The sequence below is a fragment of the Amblyomma americanum genome, chromosome 7, assembly GCF_052857255.1.
Source record: "Amblyomma americanum isolate KBUSLIRL-KWMA chromosome 7, ASM5285725v1, whole genome shotgun sequence".
Lineage (NCBI taxonomy): Eukaryota > Metazoa > Arthropoda > Arachnida > Ixodida > Ixodidae > Amblyomma > Amblyomma americanum.
The window spans coordinates 142,335,294-142,359,437 of record NC_135503.1 but is presented as its reverse complement, the minus strand read 5'-3'; the positions used below and the strand labels follow the sequence as shown (position 1 = coordinate 142,359,437).

The 24,144-nt window shown below is 46.1% G+C and overlaps 1 protein-coding gene across 1 annotated transcript in view; it reads right to left on the bottom strand.

The window, feature by feature from the left end:
* Window positions 1–2,805: 2,805 nt before the first annotated feature.
* Window positions 2,806–24,144, bottom strand: part of LOC144096640 (uncharacterized) — a 60,608-nt gene continuing 39,269 nt past the window's right edge. The window contains exons 10-16 of the mRNA XM_077629467.1: window positions 22,174–22,496; window positions 19,749–19,823; window positions 16,742–16,881; window positions 16,141–16,278; window positions 12,213–12,291; window positions 10,261–10,387; window positions 2,806–9,121 (exon numbers count right to left, since the gene is read on the bottom strand). Coding sequence (XP_077485593.1) covers window positions 8,885–9,121; window positions 10,261–10,387; window positions 12,213–12,291; window positions 16,141–16,278; window positions 16,742–16,881; window positions 19,749–19,823; window positions 22,174–22,496 — 1,119 coding nt within the window. The 3' untranslated portion in view covers window positions 2,806–8,884. The remainder of the gene's footprint in view (window positions 9,122–10,260; window positions 10,388–12,212; window positions 12,292–16,140; window positions 16,279–16,741; window positions 16,882–19,748; window positions 19,824–22,173; window positions 22,497–24,144) is intronic.

Genomic DNA, 24,144 nt, shown 5'->3' with positions numbered 1-24,144 from the left:
AGAATTCTATTGTAATAAGGGAGTAATTGCTCATTCACATCCACCCAAGCGCAGCCATACGGCTACAAAAGAAAGCTATACAGCTTCCATAGAAACTTCTTAGTTAAAGAAAAATTCGTCCTGGTCCGGGGTTCGAACCCTATTGTGGACAAGGGTTCCGTATGGAACCACAAACTCCTTTGTTTTTCACTTTGGTCAGTGACCGTTGTATGCATATTATAGCCGACATCACACCACGAGTTTTCTGGGGAAATGGGGGGTTGTAAGTAAGGTAAGAGCTCGGGTATATCTGCCATTCTCAGCGATGCACCAGCCTTTTTCGCAAAGAAAATTATCAGCCTAGCATAGCTTGTTTGCTACGAGTTTCCTTTGTGTACGGCTCCCTAACCTGTTTGGTTGTCTCGCAAGCACGATAACATATGTGTGCAGGAACTGGCACTTGCACTCATATCTTCAATTCCACTGCGAACAATTTGTGCGTGTAAGCGCTGGTCAGGTGCGGGCGAAGTAGCAGTAAGTTGAAGAAAAATCCTGTCGTTTCCTCAACCACAAAGGTCGGCACGCGCCACCGCCCTAGCTCGGCGAAGTATAGCCTAGGTTTGATCGAACATAGTGGGAGGATTTCAGCACGTGGTTTCGCTGACTGCGCAGTGCCAGCTGCAAGCACCTCCCATGAGCAACGCGGCTATACAGAGCAGCAGGGCACATACAGTGTGGCAGCTGCATAAGCCACAGAACCACACACGCAGGTGTTCCCACTAATTGCGATCGATCCTGTACAGTCGCACTACGAAGCTAAACGCTTTCGTGTCAGCAACAAATCTTCACTGCCATGATGACCATTTTCTTTCCAACAAAACTGATAACTGAGGGACATCTATGCCCATGCATGTACTGCGTTCAGCCTGCTGTAAAAAATAAAAATGGCGAGAAGCACTTTTAGTTCGAGGAGGCTAAGCCTAAATATTACGAGGACGTCACTTTAAAATGGAATGCGACAGCATTAGAACCACTGCTGTACCTTCTAAATAGAAAAGAGTAAAAAGGGAGTAGGCTGTTCTCTAGCGCACATTTTACAAACCGGAATGGCTTAAAGGACAGCTTACGACCTTTTTACTCTAGTATAGGCGTATTGTAGAGTCTAGAAGCAAGGACGGCGCCGGAATATTTGCAGCGGGGTGGCGAGAAGGGGGATTGAAATTTGAGTACGGATGCTGTGTCAATGGCGTTCCCTTCTATCTGAGACAGAGCTAATAAAATCTTCAGCATACAGCGGTGCCAGCTTCACATACAACGAGGAGGAGGCTGCATTATCGGGTAAAGTTCTCTTTTAGCGGTCTGAATTTTTATTTGGTTCGGAAAATTTTTGCTATCCTTCGCCTCCCCTTGGCGCCATCACTGTGTAGAAGTACTTGGGAGCGAGTCTGTACTCCCTGCAGCTGTAAAGACACTCTTAGTAGGTTGTGGATTCATCCCAACTGGAGCTGCCTGACGCACGTCCTAACTCTGAGCAGCTGCACACTAATACGGGGGGCCGCTCCAGCCACCGAGAATATAGGTTCCAACCTGCTCGGGGAGTGTACAAACCCCCTTATTTTTCTGAAGGGACCCTCTCAAAGGGCCACACAAAGCGGTGTTTGAGCTTGGCTTTAGAATGCTTGCACTATGTAGAGTACAGGCCACCGAGCGTCCATGTCGTGTACGAAACCTAAAAAGCGAGCGGGAAATTTACAATACATTTTTAAAAATTGCCGCTTTCACACCTCGCGGCAACGCACGGTGCCGGGCTTTCGCGCAAAAACCTGGCAGACGTCACATCTTGCAAATGACGTCAGCAGCCGGGGCTTATCATTGGTTCACAGCACCAACTTCTTTCAGACGTCACACGCTACCGCGGCCACGGCCATTCCGCGTGCGCTGCAGACGGCGAACGTAGGGGAGGGGCTGAGTGAGTGGGGCCACTGGAGGAGCGCCGCCAATTTCGGGTGCAAGAGGAGAGGGAAAGGCGCGAAGACGCAGAAGTTCAAATTTTGTCTGCTTATAACTCGGCTTCTACAAAACGAATTAAAATAATTCTTGCTGGGGGATAATTATGAACCGTCATCTTTTAACATCCCAGACATCGCACCTTTATTAAAACCCCTTTTCACGGTCCCTTCAATTCGTAACTAATTTTTTTCTTCACACAACAGGAAAATTTTGTCATCTGTGTCGTGAGTGTTGGAGTCATAAATGTTCCTACTCCTATGCGACACATCAAAGAGGTATAAAACAACTACCACTTCATTTCTACCCTCAACCACCTCTCCCCCACCCCACTAGAAATTTAGACCCCTCCCCTCCCCAGTTTCAATCCCTGGGTAAACTCTTGAAACTGCTTGACTTGCCCTCTCTGGGTTGAGCCTTGTTTTTAGTTAGTCACATGACATCGTGAATGTCACCACCCCCTCGTCCAATCAACACCTTTTGTGGATAACCCAGGACGCGAAATAGCATGATGTGAAGTCTAATGCTACCGCATTAAAAATGGTCACCTTCACATTGATTCAGACCACATGGATCTTTCATGGGGGCCACCGTGTAGATAGCCCACCATTGCTGTGCAAGAGACATCAGATTCTCTGAGGCAAGCTCGGTGGCATGCAAGTTGTGTTTCCACTGCCAAGGAATCTGGTATTTTTGATACTAGCAAATATATGACATTGCCAGCAAGTTCTAATGACCACTGCTCAGATTCATTCACCGTGGGGACGGCGGCAGTGCAGGTGGCGCTTCTTGCATCGTCTTCCAAAACTGTTGCGCAGACAGACCTAGCGCAATGTTTATTCTTCAGACATAACTGCAAGAGGCACAACCGCTCGCGCTTATAAAGTGGCATCCTTGCCTTTACAATTTTCTCCGCCATGCCCATGCACTGGAAATGCTCGGGCTTTCCATGCCAAGGGAGAAAAGTGCAAGGCAGACACAATGCACCACATTTTACAATAAGTTACTAAACAATAAGTTATAACAAGTTACTGCACTGTGGCTACACTGTCCACAGCACATCTTCTGGTGGATGACAAAGCATAAACCATACCCACGAACACTTTCAATGAAGTAGTGTTCCAATTCACACCAAAATATGTATGCGCTTCCATGCATTCAATCCAGCTAAAGTGTGACGGGTGTATCACACACTGTTGACTCCCATGCAAATGCGTTTTCTTCCAAGTTTCAAAAACAAATTTGCAGGAACGAGTGCACGCATATATTTTGATTGTAATTACCTCTCCATATGCAGAACAGACACTGGGGAAAAACAGCTTTCAGAAGATTTACACAGGCCTATGCAACACAAAAAGTACGACTTAGCTGTCACACATACCCAAGGACCTTTCAGCTGAGACATGCTAGGACACTTCTTTTGCCGTCCAATTTTAGAGGTCGATTTTGACAGGGCTCCTCAATTTGCAAGACTGTCGAGCTGCCACAAAGCATCATGAAAGTCACAGTGTTGGAGAGGCCCTCAGCTATAAATTAGAGTGCAATACTTGAACAGGTTGGCAATTCCAGCCACTACACAGTTCTATATGTCTGATAGCCAAGGTGGCAACTTGAACTGGCAATACCCACACAACAGTAGAACAGAGCATTCTGCAGGCTTCACAAGTTTACAGAAAATGAAACCCTCTGAAAATTTTAACTTTCACCAAGTCCAGAATCGGGTGGCGAGGTCCTGACTTGCTGCGTGACCAATGCAGTGAGAAGCACTTACCGGGTGCACAGCACCGATGTTTAGTTTTGTTTTCTGCAGTTTTCTTTTTTATTTTTTTCTGCTGACCGTGCTTGTGCTTTTTCAATTGCTATAAACTGGCGCCTATACTTTCATCCTGGAGATGGCAATTCTTAACAAAAACTAAACTCCTGCTGAAGGGCATTTCACCAGCTCAAGTGTCAAGCATCTTGGCCCTGCTACTCTCGGCAAAGGTTTGTACACTGCATTAAATAGACAAAAACCAGACACCGAACACAAAAATAAAATCAAACACTTTGGTTGCATGTGTTGCCCAGTGGGTCGGGGTACTATTGCTTAAAATAAAGAATGCACATTGCTCAGTCATAACTTCATAGGTAATTAGTAATTATTCTCGATCAGGCATGCCACACAATTTTGTTGTGCATAAGGTCATAGACTTTATAGCCTTGCGACTGGATCGTATAACACTGCCCAAACATGGTCACATACAAATGGAAAAAGGTTATTTACACAAACAGCAGTCACTGAAGCTCTGAACAATGTTTACTATGAACTATGTGAAAAAAAAAAATCAGCACTGAGTCATTTTAATCATGTTGAATCATGATATGTGGCAATAATAAATGACCTGAAGACTACCTTTTTTTTTCCTCGTGATCCTGTGGCCATTCAAATAGCAGACTCTCATACGATGCTAACAGCAAGTGCTGCCAAAATTTAACCTAAACTAACCAGATCAATGATTTCTCAGACAACGTGGACCACTGAATGCAATTCTAATCAGCTGTATGCCACAAGTCGTAAACTGGGGACAAGGCAGCACGGTTGTATTCCGCAACATCTGAGGACAACAAGAGGGGAAGTGAAAGTCACGATTGTAAGCGTGACTCAAACCATGCGCCTAACCTTTTTAGGACGGATGTCATCCAGCAGCTTCAGTGGATGCTTCCTTCTCTGCCCGATGGCCTTTTTTCTTTCTCTTGCGCGAGTAGGATCAGGAGCATGAATGCCAAAACAAGGAGTGATGAGATACCCCTCAACGTCATTATTTCTGTCCCAGAACATCTCGTAAATGTCATTTTAATGGACCAAGTTCATACTAGATGCAACTAGGAAACAATACTGTGAGAACGCATATTGTAGCGCAAGTGTTAACCATATATATACCAGACCAGTACATCAGAGGCTTTGTACATTGCTTCATGGGTTGCATCAGAGTTTACTCATTTTAAATAAAATGAGATTTAACAAGAGGCACAAGACACTCAGTGGAGAGACAAGCATTCTGTGTAGTGGCCAACATACGACTAGAGTAAGAAAGAAATGATAAAGGTGACCTTGCATCGCAATCAACGGTCAAAACGCTCCTGCTAGGCTACTGGGTAAATTCGGTTGTTTGCGACTATATTTATGCTACAGCAAGTTTGCCGCTGGTGCCAGCTTTGACACAAACACAGACTCCGATGCAACTCTGCACCTAAAAAATGCTTGCCACTACTTTCGATATGTACACTTGGCAGGCTGCAACAGAAAGCACTGGCCAAGAATTGGTCATGCAGCTTTAAGCACAACGCACATGCAAATGCATCATCAGTTAAAAGAATCATCTCTTCCCTCACCCCTGTTTCCGCAATCGCTAAAAGCTGCTAAATTATATAAGGCTATGAGCACTCGTCAAATGTTCTGCTGCCTTCACAAACACACGAAAAGTTAATATGCAGCGCCATTATCTAAATGCACCTGTCCTCTCAAGATTTAATATTTATTTACATATGTTAGCTTAATTTCTGCTGTCATTTGGAAAATCCACCTTGATACTTGACTTCATGCGTGATTCTCATTACTTACTGCACCTCCCAGTTAAAAAAGACCAATTTGAATGGGCCAAAGCAAAGTTGGAGCCAAATGGAAATTGACCGGGTATGGTTCCACTAATTGTGTTTCGGCCCATTACAATCAGTATCTTTAACTGGCCCGACCTACAGGCTGCTTGATCTGCGTGAACGTGATAAAATTGCATGGCTTGGCTTCAGCTACACACTGATTTCCATCGAATGTCACTCCATTTTAGAAAACTTTCAGCTCACTGACAACCAATTTCTTGCAGGAACAACGATGACCGTGATGAACACAACCCTCCCTCCTCAACATGAAAACACAAATGAGTGCTGGTAAGAAGGCTCACCTTGGAGTCTCTTTGCGGCACAAGGCTCAGACACTCAAGGCGATCCACAGCACCACCATCTATCACATGTGCACATAGCCCGACCACCTTAATCCCACAGAGTACCACTAACTAGCCACCATAATATATGTGTACTACAGGCACACAGTAGTTAAATATGCAGGCTTTAACAGTGCGTATTTAAAAAATATCTAATGCAATTGTCACACACAGCTAAAAACAACGAACAAAGCTAAGCAACCATGCACAAACACTCTCTATGATGTGCAGGAATACAAGACATCCTCAATACACAACAAAAAGTGGCACTACTACTATGGTACATTCACACGAGAGGCACTGGTGCTTTTAAAATGTGCTTGGGACAATTCCTAGAAGTAGCATTCTTTAACCACGGTAGATGCGAAAATATGCTCTAATATCAAGCCAAGTCATGCATAAAAATTTTTTTGATGATGCAAGTGTCCTCATCACCACTTCAAGGAAGGCCCGTGTTGCATCCTTTCAACCATTAGTGGAGTTCTCAAGTCAAAGGTGGTGCGACGGTCTGCAGGCCTTCAGACAAGGTGGTTTTTCTTTTTTTTTAACATTAGGCCTAAAAGTAGTTCTGCAAACCGGTGTGGTTAAAGAGTGCTGCTTAAGAAGCTGTTGCCATAACTAGCTCTTGGTCATTGGTCAGGGGTGATTTGTCCACCATCAGTGGCAGGAGCGGTCAGCATGGATTTGCACACATTGACTGCATGATGAATCTGCATGCCTGCAAGCGAACAAGTACGTGACCATAACATGAAGCTGGACCCTACAGCACTGACATGGGAGCCTGGCAGTCTACTGTACAACGCTGCATTTTCCTCCAAACATGTGATTTCTCCAAAAATAAATGCTGGATGCGAGAGAGGGGTCTAACATAATGTATATAGGCTGTATTTGCTGTTTGAAAACCGGCTGTGCGCTATCACTCCAAATTCACAACACTGCATTTGGCGAGGAAAATTGCTAAACTTACAACTTCCATACCTGTCTCAGAGCTACTACATGTCATGCCATCCCAAGCCATCTTGCAATTAAAATCGCAAGTTTCCTAACACTCATTCGCAAGTACTCTCAATCTATCTCCGACATGTAGGGACTACAGCCGCCACAGGTTCAAAGCTTATTCATGTGCAGTCGATGAGCCATCACTGATGACTCATCAATAAGATAGCAACGTTTGTGCACTGCTCTTACTGATTGATGACACTATGATGAAGCAAAGCCTCAATGCTGTCGCCTAGCGGAACTTAAAATAAGCTAGTGCTAGTTTCCAGCTGCTGTGTATCCCTCTCACCCTTGAGGCCATGTTTGGCACAAAAACAATGTTTAACAAAAACAAACAAAAACAATGCACTGGCACCTAACCGCACTGTACACCTTATCACTGTAAACAAGTTGGCTCGAAGCATGTGCATGCTGGGCCGCATCGCATGCGCCTGACGACGAGTTTGTGCGTCATGAAGAAAGCACAACAATGAGGAAACGTCTCTGGCCAATCTACTGCTAAAAAAACAACACTGCTGACAGCTTTCTGTAGTACAAAGAATGCGAACTGAGCACACAATAGCGGTTGCCTCAGAGCCTTGGGATGCTGCCTGGTGGTGAAAGGAAAAGCTTGCAGAGTTTATTCATGACACTGTCACAAACAGAGCAATGCCTGAACATTCGCAATCTGAAAATAGGTAGGTGTGAATGCAGAAGGCTGATAGGGTCCACTCTTTTGGACACAGGAAGAAGTAAGAAGCCTGCTGCCATCTTTCTGTTGAAAACCCCTATCGCTCCCTAAGTAAACGGTCAGTGACAAGCACTGGCACCGTGCCGCAACACAAATGCAGCTACAAACGAAAAGTTGTCTGCTAGTTTCATTTATTTACTTTTCCTCACTAGTACGAGGTGCGCACAACGAGAAACGTCTGCTCCCACAGCCAGTCGTGCCAATGTCATTAGAAAAGCTTCGGCCCAGTCTGACACATTGCCATTTGGTTAGCCATGACGCTAGCCTTCTATCTTTCTTACTATAATATAGCAAAGCAACGTAATAGTATTTATATTGGCACATCAGAAGATGCATCGCTCCCAACAAATCTGACATGACTGCCTCCAAGAGTGGACACGAGCTTTCAGAAGAACCTGTCAGCATGCGACAGACGTGCCCGCAGTGAAAGAGGAGAACTACAGCATTAAAAGCATGCAGGGTTTAATTGCAGGTACTCCTTAGGACTGATGGAAACGAGCTGCTCAACGAAAACCCAAGCATCCCCCAGGCACCACTGCAAAGACGCTTTTCCAATGCAGTGCTGCATGTAAACGTTGACATCTGTCTCACACGGAGCACGTGACTGAATATAATCTGTTTCTTGAGCCGGGATTTAAAATGATAACGCATTCAAAAGTTTGGTCACAAATGATTCAGCTATGTGTCAAGTGAGAACAAAGCGCTCTTGATGACAGGAAAACAACAGAGCCGCAGAGTTCGCGGGAGGCACCAGGCAACGGCACGGCACCGTCCACAATTGCAATGCTCACTGTGGCTACTTTTCTGTTCGTAAAAAAGTAAGAAATGGGGTGAAGAACCAGTACTACTGTGGCACTGAAATAGAACTGCAACGCTTATGGTAGTGAAAGAAGTTCCACTCGTTACTGACACTATATCCAACGGCAGAATCGAGCACATGCGAGCTTTTTTTTCAGCAGCAGATCTGCGCCAAAGGTGCGGCCCAAAACGAAGAATTCTCCCTGAAGTGGTCCTTTCAGCATACGGATGTGTGTGTGTGTCCACAGGAGCCACTATTCCTGTGAAAACCGAAAGTTACATCTATGGACATGAGCCAACCTTAAAACTACACAAGAGGCACATAAAAATCACCACAAGAGAGAGAGAAAACAGAACTGCACAGCCAGCCTAGGTCAGTCCACATTGTCTCCCATCAACTGCTGACTGTGGAGGAAGTACTCTGGGCGCCTCCCTGTAGCAACGGCACTTCTGGGGAGGCAGTCTGTTGCTGTGTGGCCACTGCTACCTCGCCCTCGTGGAGGATGGCGAGCTTCGATGGTCGCGCTGGCGAGTGGGCGCCATGTGATGCCCGGTATGAGCGTAACAGTCTGCTGGTGGCACGACGCTGCACAACTGGAGAAGACGGAGGGGTGCCTGGCACTGGCTTCTCCTGCAAGCACAGAAAAAAAAAATCTTCCTATCCAAGCCCTTCCACTCCTGTGAATGAGTAAGCAGACTGGCTCTGTCCTTTCAGGCACAGTAGACAAGTGCATTCAAGTAAATCAAACCTGAGACACTGTCATCTGCCAAGAGCAATGAAAATGAAAGAAAAATCTATCAGGTGCAATCACATTACATCTCATATCTGTCACAGCTTCTGTTGCAACTTCTGTGTGTGCTTGAGTCAGTTTCTTTGCAATACATCAACCGCTGCATTTGGACTGCTAGCTGCAGTAGCAGGCATCCACTTTGCTATAACGGTGCACACATTACATTTTTTATAGTTTTTTATTGAAGGTTGCCCCTCATCTGGCGAGTCAATTGCGATGACAAAGCCATGTCACCTCTCTCAACCAATCAATTTAACTGCTGCCTGCCACGATGGGGAGATCGTTCACAATTCGGTGGATAGGTTGTGACGAGGTCACAAGGTCACGTGACCTCTCTCAACCAATCAGGGTGGTCCAGCAGGACAAGTTGTGGTGCTTTCACAAAGTCACGTGACCCCTCTCTACCAATCAGGGTAGCCCAGCATGACAAGTTGTGACAATGTCACAAGGTCACGTGACCTCTCTCAACCAATCAGGGTGGCCCAGCAGGACAAGTTGTGGTGATATCACAAGGTCACATGACCCCTCTCGACCAATCAGGGTAGTCCAGCATGACAAGTTGTGACGATGTCACAAGGTCACTTGACCTCTGAGCTCAACCAATCAGGGTGGCCCAGCATGACAAGTTGTGACGATGTCACAAGGTCATGCGACCTCTCGTGACTAAACAGCGAATTTCATGACACCAACCAGCTTTTGGCGTGAAGACAACTCTAACACTACTGCATTGAAAATCCAACAACTCTTGAGAAAGAGACATAATGGAGAAGGAAAGGCAGGAAGGCTAACCAGGAGAAGGTACCAGCTTGCTAACGTGCACTTGAGGGAAAGTGATAGTAATTTAATAATGGAAGGAAAGAAAGAAAGAGAGCCCAGCTAAAGGTGAAAAAAATGCGGAGCAAGCAAGTAAGGGCTGTACGCAGGGCTCAGAGCTGGGGGTCACACAAAATCTATTGTCCGAAGAAAAAGGACAGCGCACCTGCTGGGTTCGGAGTAGCACGCTGGGCACCCGACTCTCGCTGCTGCCGCTGTTCAGCTTGCCCAGGCAGGCCTGCAGCCGCAGCCAGGGCGCTTCCGGCTCCCAGCCTGGACCTTGGACCCAGCACCTGCATTCGGTTGGGTTGGGTTGGGTTGGGGCCAGGCTCGGACATCCTTTTTGCAAGTCTGGGAGCTATGCAACAAGACAGCCAGCTCCGGCATCGTTTTCCCTTTCGAGAGACACCCTACCCAGCACAACATTTTGCGGCAGGAAAGGATGATCACTGAAACCACAGTTCTTGCCAACTAGTTTCGTCAAATCCAACGTGCCAAATTCAATGAGTCGAATGCATCAAACTCCAATCTCAATTTTGACAGTACTGCTGGGATGCTTCTTACGCAATACGTATTCTTCAGCATCAGTGATGGTGCCAATTCCGTTCATGCCGCCCAATGCAGAGGCTACGTGGCTAAGAGAAAAGCCCCTTATTCCTTTGCCATCTGACCAACTGTATGTGTGACGGCGAAGAAAAAAGCAAGCCTTGAATGGCATCCAGGGTTGGCATTCATTGGCAGTCTATTGATAAATTTATTTCACCCTGTCCAGTTCCACTGCCTGCTGCTGCCAATCAGCAGCCGGTGAATGTGATGTCGGTGCAAGTGATGTGGCTACGCTTAACCGGGCTAAAACAGACTGATTAATCAGTAAATGCTGGTGTCCAAAGGGTGCACTGCAGGTGATAATAGCCATTTAATAGCAGGCCACAGGCTAATTTCAACGAATAGGGGCTCTTTCTGGCCCATGTGCCGAGACTGCTGCAGCAGCGACAAAATGGCACATTCCCATGGGTGCGGTCGATGCCACCGCCACAATGCTATTACAAGGCAATTGCAAAGAAAGAGAAGAGCAGAGGAGTGGGAAGGGAACAGTGTCATCAGAGCAGGGTGCTTCTCCCTTCAATGCAAATAAACATGCCAACTTGAAAGCAATAACACCACAACAATGAAGAGATAGGTCATAGCAAGGAGATACGCAGCCAGGCCTTAGGCTTGGACTCAATTGTGCATTTCATTAAAGAACCATAGACACCTAACTTTCGTTGTGTGCTTTCTTCTTGAAAATGATGCGTTAGACATTAGAATACACAAATCACTGAGTGGTATTTGCCTACGAGCACTAAATAATTTATAATATAATTTCTTCTCCATGCTGTACCGGTTTCGGTTTCATCAACCGAATGATGGCTGTGACATGTAGTTCACACATAGGCCATGTGAGGCATGAAAAAACCTGCAATATAACCGCTGATATGTAGTTTTAATCCACTGTAACACTTAAACCAGCCTGTTTCAAGAGCTGAAATGACAACAAACGACCTATCAGCAGTTGCCATTTTTTTTTGTGCCTCATGTGACCTAAGCATGAACGACCAAGTCATAGCCAATATGCGGTTGACGAAACTGAACCCAAAACAGTGTCACGAAGAAATTCAATTATAAATTATTTAGCAGTCGCAGGCGAACACCAAATGCATGGTGATCCATATACTCTAACGTCTAACACATCATTTGAAAGAAGAAAACACGCAAGCAAAAATTTGATGTCTACAGTCCTTCAAGTGCAATTCCAAGTCGGCAATGAACCACACCTGCATCAATCTCACCAATTTTTAGTGTTATGGCTGCCAATTTCCTTTCTAAATCTTTTACCTAGCAACGCCACAACAGCACTGAACAGTTTGTACGCTGTCTGCGAAGCCTGCCTGTGATGAGTGCCGTGATGTGGTGTGGGTGGCATGCACGAACGAGGCTGTTAAAATAAATGCAAGATTGCTGAACTTGCGGAGCTAATGTGGGATGTACAGCATTGATAGGTCAAGACCATGAGCATGCAGGCAAATTGAAGGCCTGCACATGTTCCTCCTCTCTGTGTACAGGACTGAGTGCACTCACCGAAGCGCTACGCCATCTGGAAGCCCACGGCCAGCCTTTCCCGCCAAGCCCTTGTGGTCCATCTCATCCTGGTCCATCTCTGCACCCAAGGGAAGGGGGGAATTATCACGTTGGGTGTTTAAAAAAAAAAGAAAAGGTGCAGGTCATATGGATAATGTGACATATTATTGCATTACAGTAAACCCTCATTGACTCAAATTTAGAGACAAACGAAGTTCTGAGATATGCGATATACGCTCAGATTATTAAACCATCATCTATCTGCACTGCTTTCCAGTGCAAACTCCTTAACGCAGACCAAACGTTCAGTTATATTACGTGTGTGCGAATATACGAAACTCGTGCTTAGCCACGCTAAGTAATTTTGTGCTTAGCAACGCTAAACTGGCAGCCATTTTTTTCCTGTGAGCTTTAGGTCAAACTGTGATACTCGACTTTCACAGAGCGCAACTGTTATTCAAGGAATAACATGTGCATTGTTATCGTTGTAAATAAGGTATTAGTCTCCAAAACAAAACGCGATTCCTCCTTCCTTTTTTCAATGCCTGGTAGGTCCTACAGGTACAGTAAATTATACTGGTGATGGGCAAGAACAAAATTTTTTTTAAACAGCTGTTTCTTCCCATAGCTATTTGTTGAAGACGAGCGTTTGTCCTTACTTTGAAATCGAAATTACTCGAAAATAATCTACCTGATTCATAACCAATTCCCGCATTTGCTTCGCAACCAAAAATTTTGTGAACAACCACCTCTAGCTGTAAGAAAAGGAGCCTCGTGTGGCAGCATGGCAATGCAATAAATACAGCCAGCAAAGAGCATGCCATTGAGCTCAGAATATGGTACTGGCCACCACTAGACTCTGTTTCAAACATAGCGTGCAGCGCTGCCAAAGCTGGCACGCCTCTTTGCACTGCTTACAGTACTTCGTCTCACAAGTTGTTTGCAGCATTGTGAAAGGTACAGCTCTCTAGTCCAATCAGGACCAAGGAAGACAACAAACAGCCGCTTGAATATTCGAGCAGTGTTGCGACTATTTTTCAAATAAATACTGCAGTAATTGAAAAGTTAGTTCAGGATGTTGTTCTGAAAGTAAAGTGAGCGTTTCATTCACTGGTTAATGAAACGCTCATGGTTAATGGTTAATTTCATCCGCCCACCTAACTTTCTGCCGCCTCCTGCTAAGCTTGCCATCAGGTGTCATATGTGACAAAGACCACTTGCGAAACTTCGCTCGAGATCAAGCCTAGCAGCGGCCGAATGTGATCAGTTTGCCCGATAAACACCAGAGAGGGAAGAGAAGAGGACGCATTTGTATTGTTTTCCTTGCACTTTAAACTGAATCGTCTGGTAATTTGCCCACATACTGCGGTTTTGCCATGGTTGAAGTTATGAAATTTGGCAAGGTATATGATCGCTGGTGAACATCCGAAAATTTTCTAATGTTCAGAAATTTTCGGAACATCAATTTCTCAAACACAAATATGAACCGACTATCAAACATATTCGATTCATTTTCGAAATTTTGAATATCTGCAGACGCCTAGCTTTAACCCGTTTTCATATCGCAGCTTGCAGAAATAGAGAAGAAATTAGGGCCTCATGCTTCCTCAGACCAGTGCTTGTAGCCGGTAATTCTTTCTTTCTTCGACATATGCAGGGCATTGATAGCTAGAAGCTTTAATTGCCAATTATTGACCCTTGTTTCTTAGTGTTCCGTCTGCATGTATAAATTCTGCTTTTCCCGTAATAAAGCTAGTTGAAGTCAGCAGCACTAGTGCAGTCTTTCTTCCCTTTATGGCCATGTTGTCCACCATGCTGGCCGTGTAGACGGCCCGTCGTCAGCTTCAGCCATCACCATGAGAATTTCACAAAGCAAAAAGTGCACAGAGCACTGGTGAGCGGCACACATTATGGCGTACCAGTACGGACAAACTCATTGGTCTAAAACATGACCTAAAGGCACTCGAAAATGCTGACTGAGGCCCATCCTTTGGTTTTGTTTTCACAGGACAAATTCTGAGGTATATGGACTTCATTGCGAAAACCTTTCGAGATAAGCACTGATAAATGCACAGTGCCTATTGCTCAACATGAACAAAGTTCACCTTAACTGATGTTTAAAGATATGCAAGTTCAAGACTTACTGTACTTACACGCACCTTCACTAACCCCTTTTGTAGAGTCAGCAACCGATGAAGTAATAATAGTACAGTCGAGACATCTTATAACAAAGAGACAGCCATGTGGACTCCATTTGTTGTATCCAAGGTTCGTAATAATTACAGCCAAAAATAGAAAGCCAGGCAAAAGTGGCTTTTATTTCTTTCAGAAGTCTGAAAGCATGCTTCGATCACATTGCTTTCGAACGTCTTCAGCGCAGTCACGTACTCCTCGCCAAGTCTTGCTGCCAACAAGCCGCTTTACGGGCACGATATAACTAATCAAGGCTGAAGCGTCCATGCTAACTAGCGGTAGGCCGGACTCTTTGCCATAGTCTTCATCAGGTTCCTGGGAGTTGGGTAGTGTTTGTTCGTCACTGTAGTACAGTGGCTTTGTCAGGGCATGACTCTTGCGATGTCGCTGTCATCATCCGCACCACGGAACGATGTCATCTCAGGTGACAGAAGTGCCAACCCGCTGTGCATCAACAGCGCGGTGCCACAAATCAACTGTCCTGTGATCACGTGGGCGTTCCGACAGCATCCACCATTGTACCTGGGACAAACCCCATTAATTGCTATCAGCATGTGCTGGATGACATGCTGCCAATAGGATAACCTGAGCACATGAATGATGCCTGCGTCCAGTGGCTGGATTTTGCACATAGCATACGGTGGCAAGAGTATGGCTGCCACAGTCAGTGAAGGCAACATGTGGTGCACCACACAGTTCTTGAGCCTGAGCTGGACCACATCATGGCTGAACTCAACAAGCAAGCTTGCAAGTCACATGTCATTCAGACCTTTATATTGCGCCTAAGTGTGCGGGAACATGACTTTCAAAGCACTGCAGCTTATGAGAAATGCCAGCGACAGTGTGTCTCGCTTTCTTTGCTGCCCGTCTTGCACTCGGCACGCTTCTCCTTCCCCTTCAGATGCTCTGCCCAGCTAGCTGGTGCACACAAGCAATGACTGACCACCTTGTAGGTCATCAGCCCACACTTGGCTGACGGATATCTACAGTTTCAATGCTGGCTTTTTACTGCTTTTTCTTGGGGCTTGCCACACACATTTAAGAGCGGGAGGGGGTCACAGGGGCTGGAGCTGTTCTGTCTCTGCACCTTTGTGAAACGTGGGTCTCTTGGTTGTGGGGTGAATTTTTGCAGCCTTCTCGTTTGCTGCAACCGAGTGGTGTGGCTATAGCTGTAAATTTCATCTGAGGCGTGGTGCCATCGCTCTATAACATATTTCGATAATGGTGGTGCTATCATTTGCAACTAGCAAGCGTTCCTAATAGCCGTTGCCATTATAAGTGGGCTCAACTGTAATAACAATAACAATTTCCATCAGTAATGGACAAGATGCAAGTGTCAGGTAAATGAAATCTTTAAAAAATTAACAAAGGTCACATTAGTGTACAAAAGATGAAGAGCATCAGTAGTGCCTACATTATGTCAATGCAACATTCAATTTTCTTTCAGTGGTTGCAAAGATTACAAGTCTTAGTTCAAAGCTACCTCTTCCCTTCCAAAATGCTAACAGAAAGAAGTGTAATAAAAGAAGCAAATAAAAAATTACTGACTGCCTGCAATTACAAAAGAATTTTAAAAATGAAACCGTCCACAAAGCAGCCGGTAAACCATCAGCACATAAATGCTTGGCTAGCTCTCGCACTGTACACATAACTTTCCCATACAACCAGTACAAAAAAGAAGAAAAAATGCAGAAATGAACAGAGGTGGATTTACAGCAGAGAAACCAACCAGTACCTGACAAGTCGTGTGGTGGCTCCAGAGGTGGCTGCACTGGCAGGCCACCCTTCAGCCTGACCCCCGACCCTTGGTCCTCAAAGAGGTCACTGAGTCCGGGTGTCGCCAGGCGCTGCCACTGCTTCAATGTCTCCGAACCTGCAGTGTTGACAAGCACAGCAGAGCTACAGGTTCCTCTTCCCTTCCATACTAGCTCAACACCAGCTCAGCACCAGCTCTGTGTGCGCTCGTGGGAAAAGTGAAGTTTGCTTCGGCTTGATGTGCGCAGTAAAAAAGTCTATTGCGGTCACTGAAGAGGTGCTGGTATATAAGCAGCGCACACAACTTGTTCAAGAGCAGCTGCTTCAGCCCTTAGGTTTACCTCTCGAGATACTCTACAAAAATGTTTGACAGAAACAAGCGAGGCAGTGGAAAATGGCGATACCAGTGGGACTGTTTGGTAACTATGAGTTAGGGATGTCTGTTGTCATTGTGCACCACACGGGCATCTTTTGCGTTATGCCTCTGTTGAAATGCGACCGCTATGGCCAGGATTCGACAAGTTCACCAACAACGCTTGGCACTGCCAAGAGGAGCAAAGGGGGTCAGCCCCTGCACCCACCCTCCAGAGGCTTGACCATGAGGAGCTTGTCCGAGAGGCGGAAGGGCCGTGCCGTGGTGGAACCCCAGAGACCCGGGAGGAGCCTTCGACTGGAGCCCCGGCGCTCCTTGCGAGGACTCAGGCCCAGGCTGCTGAGAGACCTGCATGCAACCAGGGAAGCATTTGCAGTAAACACTGGGCACACATGCAGGGTTGGTCAAATGCTCATGCAGGGTTTCATAGCACACAAGACTACTGTGATCACCATGAATCAAACAAACATGCGAATTTCTTTAGCACTGTAAGAGGAACCCACCCAAAGTCGTCACGAAGCACTGTAAAGTGATCATATACCCTATTTACTTGACTGTAAGTCGACCCCTCCCATATCGCATGTCAGGAAAAAAAGAAGGGAGTGCCCGTGGGCACATTCCAAAACAAAAATGCATTAATCACTAGACCACTCATCCACACTTGTGCCATCGCCCTCACTAGCGCTGCCATCATCACAGCTGCTGCGATCCTACAGCACGTCATTCTAACGTCGTCATGCAGAGAAATCCCCCACTTCACAAATAACCACAGCGCATGCTGTACCACGAAATCCCGCACTTCGCAAACCGCACCATGACATCACATGGAACAGGTGAAAGTTTTGCCTCACTGCAGCCACCACACCCGTATCCCCCACTCCGAGACATAGAACTTGCAGTTGTCCGTTTCTTCGGCGTGGAGAATGAAAGCCATCTACAATGTAGCCATGAACAAGCGCCGGGCGCTTACCAAACTCACAGCACAAATGACAACTGACGAATCATATACATTAAAACCTAGTAAAACATGGCCGGCAGTTGTCAAATGTGTCAAACAGAGCCAAAGAGAAACTACGCGTGCTACTTGTGAGTGGCATCAGCTCTTCCATCAGCTACCAACGCTCCCCAGAAGCACCGTCAATCCATTCCGAGTGGCGGTGCGGCCGCGATTGGAACAGCGGCCCTTCCATCAACTATCAACACTGACCGCCGACGGAAAATTCAGCCCAGATTTTTTGGACATGTGTGATCATTTGGACTTTTTCACAACAGCATTGCATGGCCTGCAGAGCAAACAGTACCTGAAATTTTGGACGCATTGCAACTGACCGCTCGATTTTCGGATCTCGTTCAAGCTCAAATCCAATACTCAAGCCACTAAATAATGTGTACAGTGAAACCTCGTTAGTTCAAGCTGCAAGGGAAATTGAAAACTTCATCAAACAAAGCAAAATTAAAGTTAAAAGAGAACCTGTTAAATGGCGAGATGATGCCCGCTGCAAAAACAAACAGTAGTTACAGTTCGTGGAACTCATCTGTTACCGAGTCTTTTGTCACGAATATGGGAAGACGTAGCAGCATAGAGTGTGGGAAGCACACGGCTTCGCGGAGACTGAAAGCCCGGAAGAAAAATGGCGGTGCATTCAAAGAGAGGTGAGCGTACTTGCAGCAAAACGCACCGAAACTAGGGGTGTGCAAATATTCGAAATTTCGAATACGAATTGAATATATTTGGTATTCGATTCGTATTCATATTCGAAAATTCCCGAATACTCGCCAGTGATCGTCTACTGCGCAGAATAAATTCGGCCGTGGCAAAACAACAATAACTGGGCAAATTAGCCAATGATCGAGTAAAAAATTCCAGGAAAATTCAGCTCTGCTCGGATTTCAGACGCTGACTGGTGCGTCGCAAGCAATTTCTTTTTCCTTTTTAGAAACGGTCTCGCTGTTCGGACGCCAGTGTGTGTTCCCCGGCCCCTTGATAGCATTTGTGTTGTTCTTCCAGCACTCCAAAACGGGCGGCTCATCACGGGCTTACAGGTGTTAGCGGGATGGAGCCGCCTCATAAGGCATTACTGCATCTTTGCATTTTTGGCAGGTTTTTTTTTTCCAAGGAGGGGGGGGGGATTTTATAAATCAAGGCTTTCAGATGAGCCGGGCATTTCTTTCAGTCCCTTGAACTTCGAATGAGTGAGATTTTACTAGCCATCATGTTATTTTTTGTTACCAGACTTTGTCAATTTATGGATTTTGTTATGCATAACCTCATTACAGTTTGGATACTGTTATACTGTCTAATCAAGTAGTGTACATCTCTGTGCACATCATATTTTTTATACGTTCTTGAGGCAGTCTGGTTTTGTTCATTTTAGTTGCAAAGACCATACACTATTTTGAAAAAAAAAAAAAAAAATAATAACAGCAACAACAATTGCTTGTTTATCATTTTCTGGATTTTTTTTTTGTACTCGACAGCTATTCAATATTCGTATCACAATTGGAAGCCTTTTTTTTTTTTCATATTCGTATTCGATTCGTATTCAAAAATTTCAATATTTGTACACCCCTGGTGTTTTGATGACAGGCAAAATGCTTCTCATTATATGCAAGCCACCGCAGAGTGGATATAGCCAGTTACGATACTGATACTGGCTCTAGTATCGCGGCCTAATTGCAAAAGCCAACACTGACGGAGCGCTTGCTTCGGCCCTTTGTCAGGTCTTATCGTTTTGCCATCTTCGCTTCTTGTTCCGGGCCCTTCATACTGCGGATGCCGCACAGTTCCCGCAATGGCAGGTTCGCTTCATGTCTAGACTTGGCCCAAATCTGTACGTTCATTGGTGACATGCCGAAGGCAGTCAAGCCATCGTATGCCAAGCTCATGAAAGTGGTCCCCACCCGTCGTTTGCGTACATGACGCGTGGCATGATTTAGTCATCAGAAGCTTCAGAAAATGAGCAGAACTACCAATTCCTTCCTCCGGCAAAATTGGCATAAAGTGGCTTTTTCGGACTGCCCGATTTTTCAGATGTTTTTTGCAGTCCTGTCCCTGAGAGTCCAAGATATTTGTCGTCGACTGTATTTGCACACCCCTAATTTTAGCTGCTATGCTACTAGCATTGCTGACACAATTAGTGACAAACTAGAGACAGGCATCAACAGAAACATCACAAGGGCAGGCCACATGAAACAGTGAAAACTGTCGCACTTACGAGTACTGACTGTCGTTGCAGTCGGATTCTTCAGACTCCTCCGACTGAGACCAAGGGCTGCAAGCAGGCTTGAAACTGTGCGAGTAAAAAGGAAAAAAGAAAACAGAGAAAATAAAATCAAGGTGTGAAACAATGACCATAGAAGATACATCGGACAATGGCACTGGCCATTGGGGTGCAATGGACAGAACTGCAACATCAGGACATCCCGTTGGGAACTCTGACCTGCACATGCCCAGACTACACCGCTGGCTTCTTTTCCTAAATGTTACTGGAATGAACCCAGTGGTTTAGGGGGTAATTTCGAGGCCAAAAAAGAATTAAAAATCAATAAGGAGACACTAAATTGACAAAGAAAGAGATGTACAAGAAGAACAAGTCCAACTCCCCCAATAAACAGTGACCCTGTAACGGCCACACTTTTTCCTGGGCTCAAGCTTCCAAAGTGGCATATAGACAACAAGTGTACATTACGACACAAGGAAGCCATTAAAGAACGTCTTAAAAGTTATTGTATACACATCCCCGTTTACGGCGCCTGCCAACTGTTTGCAGAGCAAGCAAGTGTGAACATTATTACTTTTATGCAAGGCACATTGTTGCCAATACACTGAAGAGCAGCTTTATACAATTTATTTTAAGCAGCTCTCTGTAGTATACTGCATGGGACTGCAGCAGTCGGAACCTGGCTGCAGAGATGGGCACTTTCAAAGTGGCTTCAGTGTGGTTTAGGTACCCATGGGCAGTGCTGAACATTCTGTGGCAGAGATAGAAATTTCGCCTGCCCTGTAACACATTAAGAAAGCACTGGATGGATGGTCAATGTGAACACCCTGTGTGTGCCACTCTGCTTTTGCTAGATTGCATAAAAGAAAGAAATGATTAGTTATTTGGCTACTTAGTACTGCACAGGTAACTGCGGGCTTTAAAACAAAACTGCACGCATATACTCAGCTACACGATTGAAATCAATATGTACCGAGGAACACAATCTTTAATCACTGAGTAATTTTGTGTTATGCCCATAAAAATTGTCTGTCATTTCAAATTTAGGGCTACAAAAACATCACTGCCGAGAAAACTACAGTACAGTCGAGGCCACATATAACGGCCCCACTTAAGATGAACTTTCGCTTATAATGGACGAGACCTGCGTGACCATCAAAATATACATTATTTCAATGGCACAAAATCACACATATAACGAACGTCATTAAGCCCTGCTGATCGGTTACAGTGAATGGACGGCATCAACCCGGCGCCGCGACGTGAGATAACCTGCATCCGGCCCCTTTGTGCGCCCGGCGCGCAGTACGTTTCCCCGAGCTTCATCGCAGGCAAAATGAAATTTCGGAGCCAGCACCCATAAGCATGCCTGTAGCAGTGGGCTACATAGAGGGCCTCAGACAACTTGTCTATGCCAAGGGCGTTGGCAAAGAGCACGCTTCTGCTTTAAATAAACTGCAAAACCTCCCTCATAGGATCTGCGCTGCAAAAACGAACGTCCATCAAGGACTTCTTCGCAAAGAAAAAATCCAGTGTTTTGACAAGCAACTGTCTTTAAAAACTGTGGTCCACTTACTACGAACTTCACGATGTAACGAACGGACGCTGCGTGACGCTCATGCTCGTTATAAGCGGGCTCGACTGTAGTACTGAAGTGACACTACGCATCTTCTGCAGTGTGGTTCCAATTGGTATGTTTCAATCTCCACCCAATGGAATGACGATACAAAGGAGGAACGACTCCACTCCCTTGTTGTAGTGTTGTGAGATGCGCATGGACTGCGTCCCATGTGGTGGTAGCATGAGGTGGCTGGAAAAAATTAGTATGTCCATGCCAAGTTTACTGCTTTCAATAAGCACATACAGACATCCTTCAGGGTGGGCAAAGGAAAAGAAATGAAAACGAAGTTGCACTGTCCACACCACCTACAGAACACACAGGCAGTGCAATGCATGATCAGGGGCTCATTTCACTGCTTGAAAAGCAGCAAAGCATAGTATGGGAAACCTAAATTCCATGCCACCAGCCGCTGCCAGTGCAAGCACCACTTCGGCACCTTTCTTCCCGCAATGTAATTTTGTCATCTATTTGAGCACAATCATGTCTGTGGAGAAGAGCACCCCTACTGTGATCTTCGCACTCCAAGAGCCATCCTTGCAATGGTGGCGACTGGATTTGAATGGCCCCGTTGGCATTAATGGCGACTGGCCAAAGAGTGCCATGACCAGTGCTAAAGGTCCAACCATAGTAGCCAATAAGGGGATAATGAATCTGGGAATGTGTAAGATAAGTGGAAATCAGGTCCATAGAGCCATTGTACCAAATCAATATAAAAGATTTTTCACTTGCGTTAGAAAGACAACCAAAAGAGAATGCTTTCAGTAACACCATGTAAGTGACAAATGAGGAGGCACTAACGATGGCAGCCCATCGGGTCCCCCAGTGCAGCTGCCAATCTGCGCCTGGCTGCTCTGGTCCGCAAGGCAGGCCTGCAGCTCGGAGCCCAGGGACGGTGGGTTGCTGGTGCTGGCAGCTGCACGGCCGCCCCAGATGGTGCTGTGGCGCGAGGCCAAGGTGGGCTCCTCGTTCTGCCGCTGCCGCAGCTGCGCCTGCAGCTCCAGGAAGGCCTCCTTGAGGTCCAGGTAGCGGGCACGGGCCTCCAGGAGCTCTTCCGACTGCTGCTCCTGCAGCCCCCGGCTCAGTGCAAGCTGTGCCCGCAGCTCGTCTGCTTCCGCACGCAGCTGCATTGATGGGTGCACACCCGCATGACGGTTTTCACAAAGCCTTGTTGCAGTGCTCGATCGACATGCACAAACAAGTTCTACTAGCAGGCCCACAGATCCCACGGATTCTAAACAGTCTTTCGCATTCGGTCTCTACAATGACCCCTCAGTTTAGAATTGAGGCTCTCAGTGGCAACTACCGTATTTACACGATTGTAAGTTGGCTTGAATGTAAGTCGACCCCCATCACATTTCTGAAAAAAAAAAAAGAACTTAAAGGTCGTTTATGCTAGGCCTTTAATAATAAAATGCGAGAGCACTATCCTGCGGCCTCCGCTTATCGCCAATCACTATCGGGTGCCGTGAGCGGGAGCGCTTGTGAGCACATTCCAAAACGAAAATGTATTAGTCACTGGATTGCTCGTCCACACTTGCACCATCGTCCTCACTAGCACTGCTGTCGTGATTGCTGCTGCGGTCCCACAGCTCGTCATTCTAACATCGTAGTGCAGCGAAATCCCACACTTCGCAAACAGCCACATCATGAAATCGCGTGGAACAGCTGAAAATTTTGCCTCGCTGCAGCTGCCACACCTGTATCACCCGTCGTGAGAGTCAAACTAGCGGCCCGGCGCGCAGTTCATTTCTCGGCGTAAAAAATGGCAGCCATCTTAAATGTAGCCGTGAACGAGCGCCGGTCGCTTACCGGACCCGGAGCACAAATGACGAATGATGAAGAACTACCACTACATTAAATACTTGTGAAATGTGGCCGGCAGTAGTCAAAGTGTAAGAGCCAAAGAGAAACTACGCGTGAGCGGCGTCAGCTCTTCTGTTGGCTAACGACACTCCCTGGCGCCGCTGCGGTTCCGAGCGGCAGTGTGGCCACGATTGGAACAGCGGCCCTTCCATCAACTATCGACGGTCCCTAGAGTGTTGAGTGCGCGGTTGAAAGTAAACAAAAAAAACTTGGACGATGCCTATTAAGAGCAGAACGTGAATGCGTTATCGGGCCGCTGCCACCGCTTATCAGCAGACACAATCTGCAGCCACGTGAGGAGTTGGCTGGTGCGGTTTGCTGCTTATCGACAGCCAGCATCGGTGGCCTCATGCGGGGTGAGGATGGCGGTTCTGCGCATTGACATAGCAGCTGCTCAAGGCCAGCACCAGGAGAGATGCGACGCAGCCGCGCAGCAAAAATCCAACCACTCTGTAGCATGCCTGATATCTTGTTTGTCTCACCTTTATTTATGGTGCGATGCTTTGGTTTCGATTTTAGGTCGACCCCCCCCCCACTTCAGATTTTCAAATTTTTAAAATTAGGTCGACTTACAATTGTCTAAATACGGTAAGTCAATTCCTAGACTGTCAGCCATCTACAGTAAGACAGGCAGCATTGTAAACTAGACGTGCCTCAGTTGAGTTCCTCTGTCCGGTGCTTAAAACAAAAGTGGTTTTCGCCTGAAAGTGTTCCCGTGGATAACTTCTCTGGGGAAAAAAATTCATAAGCGTTGCACCATAGCTAAGCCCTTAAAAGCCGTGTGCTCTTCCTCACCAATAATAATAATAGGTTTTTGGCGCAAAGGCATCTAAGGGCAAACAGCGCACCGAAGCATGCCATTACGAAATATGCCATTAACAGTAATGGCGGATGGCACAGCCTGTT